Here is a 12,724-nt window from a genome sequence, read left to right as displayed (position 1 = left end):
TGAGGAGAAATGTGATGCTCTGACTGTAGAAAGATTTCTCCTGAAATCTGTTCTAGGCATTTTCATCAAAAAATGGGCCACTGTGCCTGCAGTTGAGAACAAAGCAGAAAGGTAGGTGGGAAGCACTATCTCCTTTTGAGGATAAAAACTGCAACCTTTGTCCCATTCTGAAACTGAAATACCAAGTGTATGTTTTTGGTAGAAATTTACCTCTAATTTTTAAATGAGATTAAAGAAGACCCCAGAATACGTTCCTCAGTGTTGATGTGCAGTCTGTTGGTTTTTTTTATTTCACCTATTATGAATCTTATGGATGGCTGGGCTAAGGAAATGTTATTTACCTGTGTCCCAATTCTGGATGGAAGGAAAATCACTTCCTTTCTAAAATAATATTGAAACTGTAAGTTTCACTTTATCTGTGACTATGCCTTTAGCTGGCACACATTGCCTCATTGTATGGACATTAGACTCAGTTGTCATAAATACCAAAGTAAGAACAATCTATTATTACTGCATATATAAACCACTTCATTACTCTCATTGGGTGGAGAACCTCTGGGTGCTGACAGGAAGGTACTTGCTCTCCAAAAGGGAAGGCAGAGTGCTGCTGCTTTTAAGGAGTTTGACTTACTGTCTCAGTACCAACCAAACATCTTGGAGGCTGCCTGACTGAAAGTACTGGCTTCCAACATTTGAAAGGATTTTGGCTGCTCACCAGCGATAAAACTCCTTAAAGGAAAAGGTTGACTGTGAGTGGTGCTTATTTCTCCTGTGACTAAATATCTTGCTAGTCTTTTGAAAGACCCTAGGAGGAGAAAGGGAAAGGCAGTTTCCTTCACAGGCATGTCAGAATACCCCCCCAACATCTCCAAAGCTTGAATTAAAGATGCAAGAATGTTTTGGAAGGGAAGGAGGAAATGAAGGCATATAGGAAGGAAATAAGAAATATCCTAATAATGTCTATTATCTTGAAGCTGTGACTAGTGAAATGGTGCTGGCTGACTTAATAAAGTCAGAAGTCCTGTGAGCCAATTTAGGCTTCTCTCTAGAGAGCTTAAATGCTCTCAAGCCACATTTCCTTCTATTACAGAAGAAAGCTCTCAGTCATATTCTGGATCATGGATGTCCTGTACTGGATTCCCCCAAGGCAAATCAATCATTTTCAAAAGTGGATAAGCCCTTCACGAAAGAGGAAGACAAAGTGGTGAGTAACAATTTCCAACCCAGGGCATGCCAGAATTTGTCGGGTTTTTTGTTTGTTTATTTTGTTTGGGGTTTGTTTGGTTTGGTTTGATTGGGTTTTGTTTGGTTCGGTTCTTTGTTGTTTGTTTGTTTTAGAGGACTGAGGTTATAAGCATTTGTTTAAGCATATTATTTAAATCTTGCTATTAATAGACATAGAGGAACTAGGTGAAGACCTATTAATAAAAATACTTATATAATGCATCTAGTATGCAAAACTATGAATTAAAAAAAGAAAAATCCTAAAAAAAATATATTGGTAAACACCTTAGAGAGTCAAGTGGAGATGTTTCCTTAAGCAGTTCATGCACAATCAGGATACAGCTTCTTTGTGAGCTATAAGGTCCTTTGGCTACGAAGTTGGGATATTTTGGTTATAGTATGGGGCTGTAATCATTATGGCAGTTCTGTCAAAGAAGAGCTTGTGAAACTTTTGGTAGCAGGTAAGTTTTGGTGCCCTGGTAAGTCTGAAGTGAGTTGTAGATCCAGTTGTTCAAAAACAAGCTCACAGTCCTAGAAGGCCATGGTTACTCTTTCAATCTGCCCCTATATGTTCCAGTTCTGTTGAAATACTTTTCTGCTCGCAACAAATCATTCACATTAAGAATTGTAGTTTAATATCTCTAAACCCAGCCTAAGTAATGTCTAAACCCTGTAGTGTCCTTGGTTTGCCACAAGGCATCATAATAATGGTTTATACAAAAGGGTTTCCTGGTCTATCTTCAGTTATGTTACCCATGTATGATATCACCATTTGCAGTGAACTGTTGCCACTGTCCCTGACGCCTACATTTTTAGACATACATTGTTAAAATAATTGTAGATCTTTTTCATGTTCACAGCATAAAAAAGTCTTTGCTTCCTAAGTTGCCTACCAAGTGATATATTTATTTTTAAATAAATTAATTTGCATGTGTAGAAGAGTACATTTAGTCTACTCCTACAATATACAGCTATTTCTCACCACATATTTACAGTTCCTCAGTAGTTACTGATGGTAAGATTTAAAAAAAGTTCACCTAAAATTAGCTTCAGAACCATTATAAGAACTATAGCAAGTTTCTGCAAAAGGCTTTCAAAGTGCTCAGCAAAATACTGTGTGATTGTCATTTCTAAAATGAAGTGGGAGAGTTCTGAAATGAATTTGGATAGTTGACAGCCTGTGCATTAAATTAGGAGGCTAATTTTAGGTTACAGTAACCTTGCCCTGTGCCTGAAGACTTGATCCACCATGGAGGGAGTCACCCACTCTGTCTGCCGTGACAAGCTGGGGGAAAGGCTCTGATGTTCTGCCCAGACCCAAAGCATGACAGCTGGGCACACTTGTGCTCACTTGACTTTGAAGCTATTTATAAGGCTTTTGTCAGAGTTCCCATTTATGCAGTTTCCCCTAGTGTATCTTTGGGTCTGATTTTTCCTTCCAATGTGAGGCAAATAAAACCATGGAACAAATCAGTCTTAGAAAGAAAAGAGAGAAAGTCACAGGATGATAAAAATCAGCAAGTGTTGAAATGCGTTTTTAATTACAGCTGATATATTGTTTTTCAGTCCCTAGAAATAGCATGTTACTGTAAACCTCAAGTGAATTTGAAGAAGACAAAACCAAAATCTCTGTGTTGCCCTGTAATCCAACTGCATTCACATATCCTTATGCAAGAGGTGGTTTTAGGTTATATATTTGCTCTCTACATTTTTCTCCTCTCAGCTGGTTGGTTACTAAGCTGTAGGCAAGTCTGAGCTACGCAGAATGACTCACAGACTGGTAGGCCAGGATGCTTTTTTTGGTTTTCCACTGAGCATTTTTATCCTACACAGATATAAATAAGTGCCCTCATTGACTTTCTTGTAGTTTAGTATGAGGAAAGTAAATCTGAAATTATTTTAATTGCATTAAAATATATTTTATGTAATTAAAGGGAACTGTTTCCTTACTAGCTGTTACAACCTTAGAACTTACCTTAGAATCTAAGTTCTGTGCTTACATACTGATATGCATAGTGCCACAACACAGTATAGGAACATACAGAAGACAAATAAAACCTGAGCTGAATTGCTATAAAATAATGGTTATTTAAAGAAAGGAAAATAAAAATAATATGTAGTGTTTTTATTAAAATTATTTTCTTGCAGTTTGAGAGCAAGCTGACAGTTTTAGGAGGAGGCTGTGAGGTCTCACAGACTTCTCATGGGTTTGGACATGAGAACTTGGAAGGGAAAATGGTTTTCCCATTTCTTCCCTTACTCTTGGGCAGTGAGAGTAACAGAAAAGGAAGAAGGTGTGAGTTGTGAGCAAGCCCAGGAAATAGAAGTTCCCTGGACGCAGTCCTTCACTTTTGTTTTGCCTAGAGGTGGTTTCAGTGCCAGCCACTGCGGCTGTGAAGATTGGTCCTGTTAGCATTAGCATTTCCATTATATAATGATCTTATTCAGGATTCAGCAATGACATTAAAAAAAAAAATCTAATTCACATTAAAAATATTATTTCACATGTAGTAAGTTTCCCTGTGCTCTTTCATCACCAGTGTGTTTGCATTTGTTGTGTATATTTGCTACCCCTCCAGTTTTGCTGTTGTCTTTAGATGTGGTGGGCTCCCTCCAGCAGAACATCAGATGAAAACAGGAAAAATTCAGAGAACTTGGGGGAGGGGACATTGTTTTAATTTTTTAGAAAATACTTCTGGGTTCCTCCCAGTCATCCTGGCATACAGCAGAAATCATCACAACTAAAATAGTGCCAGATGGCTGGTGTTTGTAGTACGAACAGTTCTAATGACCACCTTTGATTCACAGACAGTGACTGCAGAATGGCTACATAAGAGGTTTCTTTTCAACTCCAAGCAGCTTTCTGCTTTATTAGAGCCAATTCACTTTTTCTTTCTGTTTGGTTTGTTTTGTTGCTTTTTCCTCCTACCATCTTTTGCTGGTGGGTAATTGCATAATGTTGAGGGCTGATTAGAGAAAAGAATAGACTAAAATTCCTTTTCCATATACAGCTTCTTGCTTGGTATTGCAAGGATTAACTCTTCTCAAGTATGAAATCCACACCTCAAATGGTACAAAATGCCAAGTCGTGCTAGCCAAATAGAGCAGCCTGACTCACTGTCAGCAGAGAAAGGATGAAAATAAGGGTAGTGGTGTTTGGAGAAACAGTCACTTTGTTTATCTTCTGGGAGCAGTCTTAGTTATTCAAGAATAAATATTATGTAAAGTTAAAAAACCAGCTGCATTGCTGGTGCCTATAGACAGCACACAGAGTAAGAGGCAACAGGAAACCATTATGAAATTTCCCATAAACATCCATGTACAGAGGAAAGAGGGATCCACTTTCCTAAAAGAAAGAGTACCAAACCACCTTGAACTGAGCAATCAATACATTATGAGGAAAATTTTCTAGCTGCTTTATATTGTTTATTTAGGCTTGTAATTTCTGGGAGACAAAACTGTAGTACTCTGAACGTAGCATACTATAAAGTTGATGTGATTTCAGCAGCACCCTGAAATTTAAAGAAGGAATTAATGCTAAAATCAGTAGCACACTTAAAATAATACTGCATGTTTATTCTATACCCTGTCATTCTGTATTGGATAACAGCAGAAGGAACAAAGGTCCCTGTTTGTGTGCTTCTTTATCCCACTTAATTCCAGGGATGTAGCAGAAAGTGCCCTCTTTTGACTGAGTAATCTGATGAAGAAGTGCCATTTATCGTTTAACTACATGCTGCTTGTATCCCTGCTGTTTTTCTCATTGTCCACACAAACCCAATATGAGATTCTTCCTGAGACAGACAAAGAGACAAAATGCTGTGCATGGAACAAATTGTTCATAATAATATTACTTATTATTTGGAATGTAGTAGTACTCTAGTCTCCCATCCTGTAGCATTAGCACACTTCACACCATGCTAACACTGCACAGACATGGGGCTTATAACTGGGCTCTGCCACAGAGATGTTTAGTCCTCTGCTGCTGACTGAATTCCACCTCTAATTTGTTCCATTAGCCCTCTTGGGCTTCATTTCTGTACTTTGAAACTTGTGCTTTACCATGAAAAAACAAATTGATTTAAGACGAACAGAATCACTGAAACATTTTAGATGTGTTGTAGTATACTTTAATGATCTATTGATGAATTTGTTCCACAGTCCAAAAAGGGCAACAAGAAAGAAAAACAAACATCTGAAAAGCCTCCACACATCACATCTGAGGGCAGAGGCAAACAGAAAAGTAGCTCAATAACTGTTAAGAAGAGCAAGGTGAGTGTTAAATGCCCTAAAATCTTCCAGTGGCTTTACTCTCAAGTGCTGAAACAGCTGTCATGGCACTGGATCAAATCAGAAGTGACGATATGTTGGGGGAGATGTCTGCACCCTCCCTGGCACCTGACACACTGAGATTTATTTCATGTTTTGCTTCCCTGATACGTATACTTTGTTTTTATGGTCCAGCACAAATTACTTTGCAGTTTTAGGAGTTTTGCTATGAATGTGAATCAGTTACAGAACTACACCACTATGATTTGTTGTTTGTTTGGTTTGTTGTTGGTTTTTTTTACTCTTCTAATTACTGTTACTTATTGCTTTCATTGTAAAATACCCAATTTAAAATATTGTTCCATTTGAAGTAATCTCACAATAAAAGCATTACAGGCTAATGTCAAATTCCTTTTGTCATGATTCCCGCATATTTATTTGCACATGAAGCTTGTGAAAGACGGATCAACACCTTCCCAAAAAGAAACGTGTCTGAGATAGGCATAGAAAAAGTGGTGAGGGTAACCTGAGGATGCCCTTGTGATTGAGACAGACCACCCTGTTTATCTACAGAAAAACTGTCTTTCCAATGACACCGGGGTGCTTTAGGGATAGGGAACTTTATCTGATGTTTACTCTGATTCATCTCTTCTATCCACTAATGGGTTCAATCTCCAGAGCTTTCAATGCTTCTTCCTTCAAGATATGTGAACATAATAAAAATTATTTTTAAAAAATCAATAAACACTGAAGTGTTTGGCAACTCTCAGACTTTTAACTGTATCATTTACTCAACAGTTTAATGGTTAATAGAAGAAACTTGCCTATTAAATATTCATGTGCAGATTTAGCAGATGTAACATCACAGTTTGATTCCGTTTTTCTCGCTCTTTTCATTCATGACAAAATTAATTGTTTCAGAGCATGGAAACCGCATTTGCTGGAGACTAATACCTGACTTACTCTTTTGAAGTCAGTGTCAGGATTTATTTGTGAGAATCTACCAGTATTCCAGTTTGGGGCAGTAAAGTTTTCATTATTCAAAAGTTTGAGCCTTTTTGGCTTTGAAAAGGAAATGCCTGTTGACGTTGATGCAGCTGACACAGCTGTATCTCGTTAGGTCATTTGCTGCCTCCCTCACACTGCAAGGCTGCTTGTTGGGATTTACTCGATGTAGGAGATGAAGAACGCTGGCCTCTTCAGCTGAGGTTCTCCTCTGATTTACAGATTAACTGTGTTTTAAATGCGTGTACTGAATATCCATGCCTGGGCTCAGGCAGCCGAGGGGGCTCAGGCGCCTCTGTGAGGAGGCAGTTCCAGCTGGTTCCCGCCGCCCCACAGGCGCAGCTGAGCCCCTCGGGTGCCTCGGGGGAAGCAGGTGTAAGAAAGGGCAAAACCTGCACAGACTGAGGTAAAAAATGTGAGAAACAGCCCTGGGAGCACTGTGAAAGGGCAGTTCAGATCAATTGAAGGCTTCATTTTGTTTTTTCACCGGAGATCAGCATCTGGGCCTTCATCAAAAGGTACACGTGAGAAAAACGACACTGAGCGCAGCCCAAACAGAGGGAAAAAAAAAACAACAACGAAAGAGAAAAACAGGCAAAATTTTCACAAGGAAAATAAGAACGCTTCCATTATAGACTTTGGGGTTTGCACATCACAAAATAATGAACTGAGAATTTAGGTTTTCTCTCTAAAATTAGGTGTGAAATACAAGAACAAAATTTAAGCGAAGTGATGACCAAAAGAATGTTCAGCTGCTGTAACTAAAATCCTACACAATCTTAAATTATAATGTCAGCTCTCAACCATATTAAAATTATTAGCTGAATATGACAAAAAATATTATTTCTTTGTTAAAGAAGACTGTGTTGAGAAATTAGTAACTTGTTCAGTGATAATGGATTTTGAGAAGGGTGGCTAAATCTTAGAAGAAATGGGATCTGGATAGCTGATGGGGGTAGCAAACAGCTTAATTTCCTGCACAGAATATTTTTTTTGTGCATTTTCCATATATAAAGGTATCTGGACTCTTTTGGTTAAAAAAAGCTAAAAGAAATAGATCAATGAAGGGGAATTTCTGTTACAATTACATTGACTTCTAGGAATGCATTTTGTTTTAGCAAAATGGCTGTGTATCCAGCAGCAGAGCTTCTGTGAGTGTCTGGAAGACTGTGAGGCTCTTACACTGAAGCACCTAATATCTGATTGTTTTAGCAGTACAGATAGATCCTCCTAATCAAAACTAATTTTCTTACAAGATGCTGAGCATTAACTTGCTGAATGAACCTGTGTCACTGGGCTAGGTTCTCATACTGCTGCTGAAGTGGCGTACTAACTTGCTGCACAAGAGAGCCCATTGGGACAGGTCAAGAAGTAACTTAATCACTGGGTGGAGAGCAAGAAGGCTTGGGACATAAAGAGCTGTGAACTGCCTGATCTTGAAGAAGGGACTTTCAGTTTCTTTATACGTAAATTTGACTCTATGACAGCTGATTTCCAGTGAAGAGTTTGCGGTATGATCAAACATATCTTTCGGGATACAGCACCTCAGATGTAACTGGAGCACAGCTTCCAAGAGTGGTGTGTTTTCAGCAATGAGGATAATTTCTTAATTAGCTGTGTGATACAATGCAGGGTGAAGGTCATGAAGGTAGTTGTTGAGCAGCAGCACTATGTTGCCATCAAGTGGTAAACACACCAATATCTATCTAGTCAGGTTAATCATGGTTCACTGGCACCTACTGAATGAATCAAAATAATATATTTAAGAGAAGCTGTCTGGTTTCCATTTCTTTTTGTTATCCCTATCTCCTTACTGTTGATTGATCAAGTGAGATTGTCTCTTGTTCACTTACTGTTTGAATAAAAGATCTGAAGAATCAAATTTTCAAACAATGCACTTATGGTATGTCTTTTGAAAGAATTTGAATTATACTGTTTCCCTCAGACAAAGCTTTAGCAAAAACAACATGAAAAATATATTGTCTCTTTATCAGGATGTCAGCCCTTCAACTTCGTTGACATTGTCATCCAGTAACACTGCTGTCATCACACAGACAATTACCAGAACACTTCCTCTAAAGCAGAAAAAGCACTTTGTCAATGTTAAGGCCCAGCATTTGCAAAATAGCAACAAAAAATCCAAAAGTAGAAAAGATTTGGAGATCCAACTGCTGCAAGTGGAGTGCGAAGAACTCAAAAATCAGCTTGGGTGCCTGAGGGTATGTAAAAATCTAGTTTTGTTCTTAATGTCTAAGTGTGCTGGTCAACAGTTACATTGAAAGTAGTTCATAGAGGTGTTAAAATCAAGTAGAAAAAAAATATTGTGTTTTTTTTCCCAAGTTTTGCCTAAGCAGATAACTTACTGGTATTAAATATTTTGCAAATTACATGTCTAGAAGAGATTTTTGGTCTGAATTCACAATACTTCTGTTTTAGCTACAAGTTAAGACTTTCACTACGGATATGATTTTGTACTTTGCATTACTTAGTGGCATTCCTATAGTTTTAGTTATAGCATCAGACTCTTCTCAGTATTGTTTTCTACAAGTTTTGTGCCCTATCAGCAGCATTTCTGAGCTCGTTGTTACTTCTTCCAGTTTCCAAAGGCATGGAGTTGCCCATGTTGTTTTCCACCTCAACCTAACCTGGCTTGATTACAGCCAGAGGAAGTTTACTAACCTTGAACTATTTAGGGTGCTCAAAGTGTAGCATGTGCTGCTGATGCTATGAAGAGTCACTCGCTTTTTATATGGCAGCGGATATTAAGTTAAGCATAAGAAGTTGCATGCATAAATATAGATAAATTGCTATAGCCGATGTTCTAGTTTAGTTAGAAATTTGGCTACGACATATCATATGCTAATGTCTCCATGTATTTGAGAAAACAGAAATCGAAACTTTCCTGTCATGCAGGAAGGGCTGATGGGGCAGAAGCCAGGAGACACAGAACAGTTACTGAAACAGTCCCAGAGAGAGTTGTTGTGGCTTCAGAGACAGCTGTCCTTTATCTCCAGAGGAGGCCCTGTGTGTGTCTTGGCAGCTAGCAAGGTAAGATCCTTTATTATTCTTTCAGTCCACCTCAGTGTCCAAAGTGGAGTTTTGGCTTTTTTATTGAAATACTAAGGGTACTAAGAAGAAAATTCATCTTTTAGGAGGTATATTAAATAATTGTTTCATGTACTTCAGAAAGAACAGAAAGAACATGAAATTCATTACAGCCGGTGAGAGGTTCCATAGTTAAAAGGACATTTCATAGAGCCCTAACATGTACAGAAAGATATCTATCTCTTTTTCTAAAGAAAACTGTTTATCAGAAAGTAGGATTGTTATACTGGGATTGTTACTCTGGGGGGATTTCTTGGTCTAGCACACAGAACAGTTAATTTCCTCTCTCAGCAACACTATTACATATGCACTCCGAGTTACCAGCAGCCCATCATCAGCATTACTGCACCCAGCCCTAACAGGCAAGAATTGCTATGAAAGTATATACTTGATGCTGATATTTGGCCATGTCAACTCCCAAATTAATAATCAACTGTTTATGTTAACAATGTCCTAACATCTTACAGTTCCACTCAAATGTGAGTTCTCATCTGCGATGGCATAACAGGTTGATTATGCTGATTTTTGGTGACTCAAATTTCTAAATGTTTACTTGAGATAAAAAAAAAAATGTTTTAAAATCTTCACAGCAGTGGATCTGTGCTTATAGTTTAAAAATTAGTTGCTATTTTATTTTCAGAGTGACAAAGTATTACTATAATTTTCCATATTTTTAAAACAAGATTTCCAGAAAGTTTATTATAATTTACATATTTTATACATAAACATACCCCCACATCCATTTACAAATATGCATTTTAAATAATTTCACGGTGATCTGACTTATTTTCAAGTATCAAGTTGGCTTAGTAAAGTACCTTTTTTGTTTGTACAAATGCATATAAAGCAACAGGTATGTTCATCTAGTCTCCAGCCTCGACAAGGTAGATTTCTAACGTGTGTCACCTGGAATCTTCTTGTATCTCTGTGTGTCATATGCTGCAAATATGTATTTATTGCTGAAGCACAGTATGGTAAGACACAGTCATCGTCAGAAGGAATGTTTGGATTTGAAGGCGCACGTAGTTCAGCTGAGGAAAAAAAAAAATAGCTTGCCAAACTCATATTTAAAAAAAAAATATTTAAAAATTACAAAAACTGGTTATAAAAGTAAAAGTGCACTTGTCTTATGATCAAAGTCATAATCTAGTCTGGGAAGGAACATATGATCTGAGTACGGACAGCTTTTCTCTCAGAAGATACCAGAGTTGTTCCCACTACAGTCTTGAGTAATCTCAGTCAAGGTCATCTGGGGCTGAGATATACACAAACGAGTGGATGTATATACCAGGTTTTTAGATGCTGGACTTTCTGTTTAGAAAACCAGTTTCAAATATATCACAGACTGGAAATCCAGGTAAGACAAACTGTAAGAAAGAGATCATCTGACAAGCCCTTCTTCCGTGGCTCTTAATACCTCCCAGTGAAGCATATGGTGCAAACAGTTATTGGGGGTGAGGCTTGTCTGCATGCATTTCAACTTTATGACGAATTATTGGACTTCGGGGGAAATCTGGCTGCTTTTACTAATGCCAGACTTTCCAGAAAATCATCACTTTCTTCCTCATTATGCCTATAAGTAAAATGGGGGGAAGACTGATATTTTATAAGGATCTGTAAATTAATATTGCCTCTTTCAGTTGCATGAACACTTAATTTTTGAGATAAAGGGGAGATTATTAAATTGAGAGATGTATTCAGATACTTTAACAGACTTCAATACAATAGTGCCTTGAGAGTGCAATATTTCCTTCCACTGTATAATACTGAAAGGAAAATAGAGAAGTTGCACCTCAAAATCTATATGTTTTCTTGATAATTTAAGCTCAGTCAGCCTTGAGAATTCAGTTATGTTACAGTGAATGGACTCTCAAAGTGGTCAGAATCTGAGTCATAATTTCTGCTGGGAGGGGTGGGAGAGGTTAAAGCTATAAAATTTTTCTATAAAATTATTTAAGATCTTTCCTGTATCCCCTTACAGTGTCTCCCTCTGTTTGCTGGGTAAATAGATGGTCATTGCACACTTAGAAGTTTTGTGTGAGTGTATTATACAGAGTTTTCTTGAGAAGAGGAAAGACAGAATGGTTAGGATGCTCCAGGTAATCTGTCTTAATACCCTTCTGCATTTTAGTTTCTAAGCCTTCCATTGGGCAGGCTTGGAAGTGAAAAAAAAAAAAAAAATGCAGCTCACATTTACAGTTCATTGGTTCGTGCCAGTAGGCCACAGATGACCTACTGAGAAGATCCTGTGACAGCATTACTTGGAGGTAAAATAAAATCTCCCAACACCCGGCTTCCCCCCGCCCCCCCTCAGTGAAACACACCCTTGCTGCGATCCCACTTGCTGCTCGTCGGCTCCTGTCCGTGCTGCCTGCTGCTGCGTCGGGGTTAATACTATGTGAAAGAGAAACTGGCAAATAGGGAAAGCCATCTTTGTGTGCGTATGTGTGTGCGAGCACTGCTGTTTCATAGGCTCTGGCAGCTGCTGCATGGCCGATGATGCTTGCTCTCTCTTTTTCATCCTGCCTCCCTGCAGACAACTAATGAATCATTTCTAGCCTGAATGCTAGCAGTGCAAACACACCAATGCTGCTGCTGCCGACGCTGCCGCCTTTCTCTCCAAGGCTGTAATTTGACACAGTAGACTGCAGCTCTCTCTCGGCAATGATCTTGCTGCACATCGGAAGCACTTGATTTGAAGGTATGCTGAGATTTCATCCTTTCTAAAAATAGCTATTTCTGTTAAATGCTTTACGGGACAAATGAAGGTGGGAGGGCTGAAGATTTGTAGGTGTGTGTGGGGGAGAGAATCCTCTTTTTAGTTAGCAGTAATGCAGCAGCAACTCTTATCAGAGACAGACAAACTTTATTATTCTGCTGCAATTTGATAATGCCCTTCACTGGATCTTTTATTCTAGGTGCTGCTTAGAACAGTAAAATGTGTTAGTATCGTGCAGGAGCACTAGGTAAAGGGATTAAAGTCTTGCTAGATTATTCCATCCCCTCTCCAATTGATGTTTAATCTGATGTCATTTTCCAGTCCCTTTTAAGGTTCCAGTAAAATAAATATTGACAGGTTTGATGGTGCCATGTTTCTTTTCTGTATTAGTGTCTGTAGGGA

General features: G+C 38.3%; 2 protein-coding genes across 2 annotated transcripts in view; both read left to right on the top strand.

The window, feature by feature from the left end:
• The first annotated feature begins 424 nt into the window (after positions 1–424).
• Positions 425–12,724, top strand: part of LOC104388770 (peripheral-type benzodiazepine receptor-associated protein 1) — a 70,565-nt gene continuing 58,265 nt past the window's right edge. Inside the window, exons 1-6 of the mRNA XM_009997688.1 lie at positions 425–490; positions 1,091–1,204; positions 5,386–5,496; positions 6,721–6,873; positions 8,493–8,717; positions 9,412–9,546. Coding sequence (XP_009995990.1) covers positions 425–490; positions 1,091–1,204; positions 5,386–5,496; positions 6,721–6,873; positions 8,493–8,717; positions 9,412–9,546 — 804 coding nt within the window. The remainder of the gene's footprint in view (positions 491–1,090; positions 1,205–5,385; positions 5,497–6,720; positions 6,874–8,492; positions 8,718–9,411; positions 9,547–12,724) is intronic.
• RIMBP2 (RIMS binding protein 2) overlaps positions 12,214–12,724 on the top strand; it is a 109,724-nt gene continuing 109,213 nt past the window's right edge. Inside the window, exon 1 of the mRNA XM_009997630.1 lies at positions 12,214–12,304. The gene's annotated coding sequence lies outside the window, so the exon portion shown is untranslated. The remainder of the gene's footprint in view (positions 12,305–12,724) is intronic.

The sequence above is a fragment of the Chaetura pelagica genome, unplaced genomic scaffold (assembly GCF_000747805.2).
Source record: "Chaetura pelagica isolate M959 unplaced genomic scaffold, ChaPel_1.0 scaffold45, whole genome shotgun sequence".
Taxonomy (NCBI): domain Eukaryota; kingdom Metazoa; phylum Chordata; class Aves; order Apodiformes; family Apodidae; genus Chaetura; species Chaetura pelagica.
The sequence above is the reverse complement of the archived record's forward strand: the minus strand, read 5'-3'. Positions and strand labels throughout refer to the sequence as shown.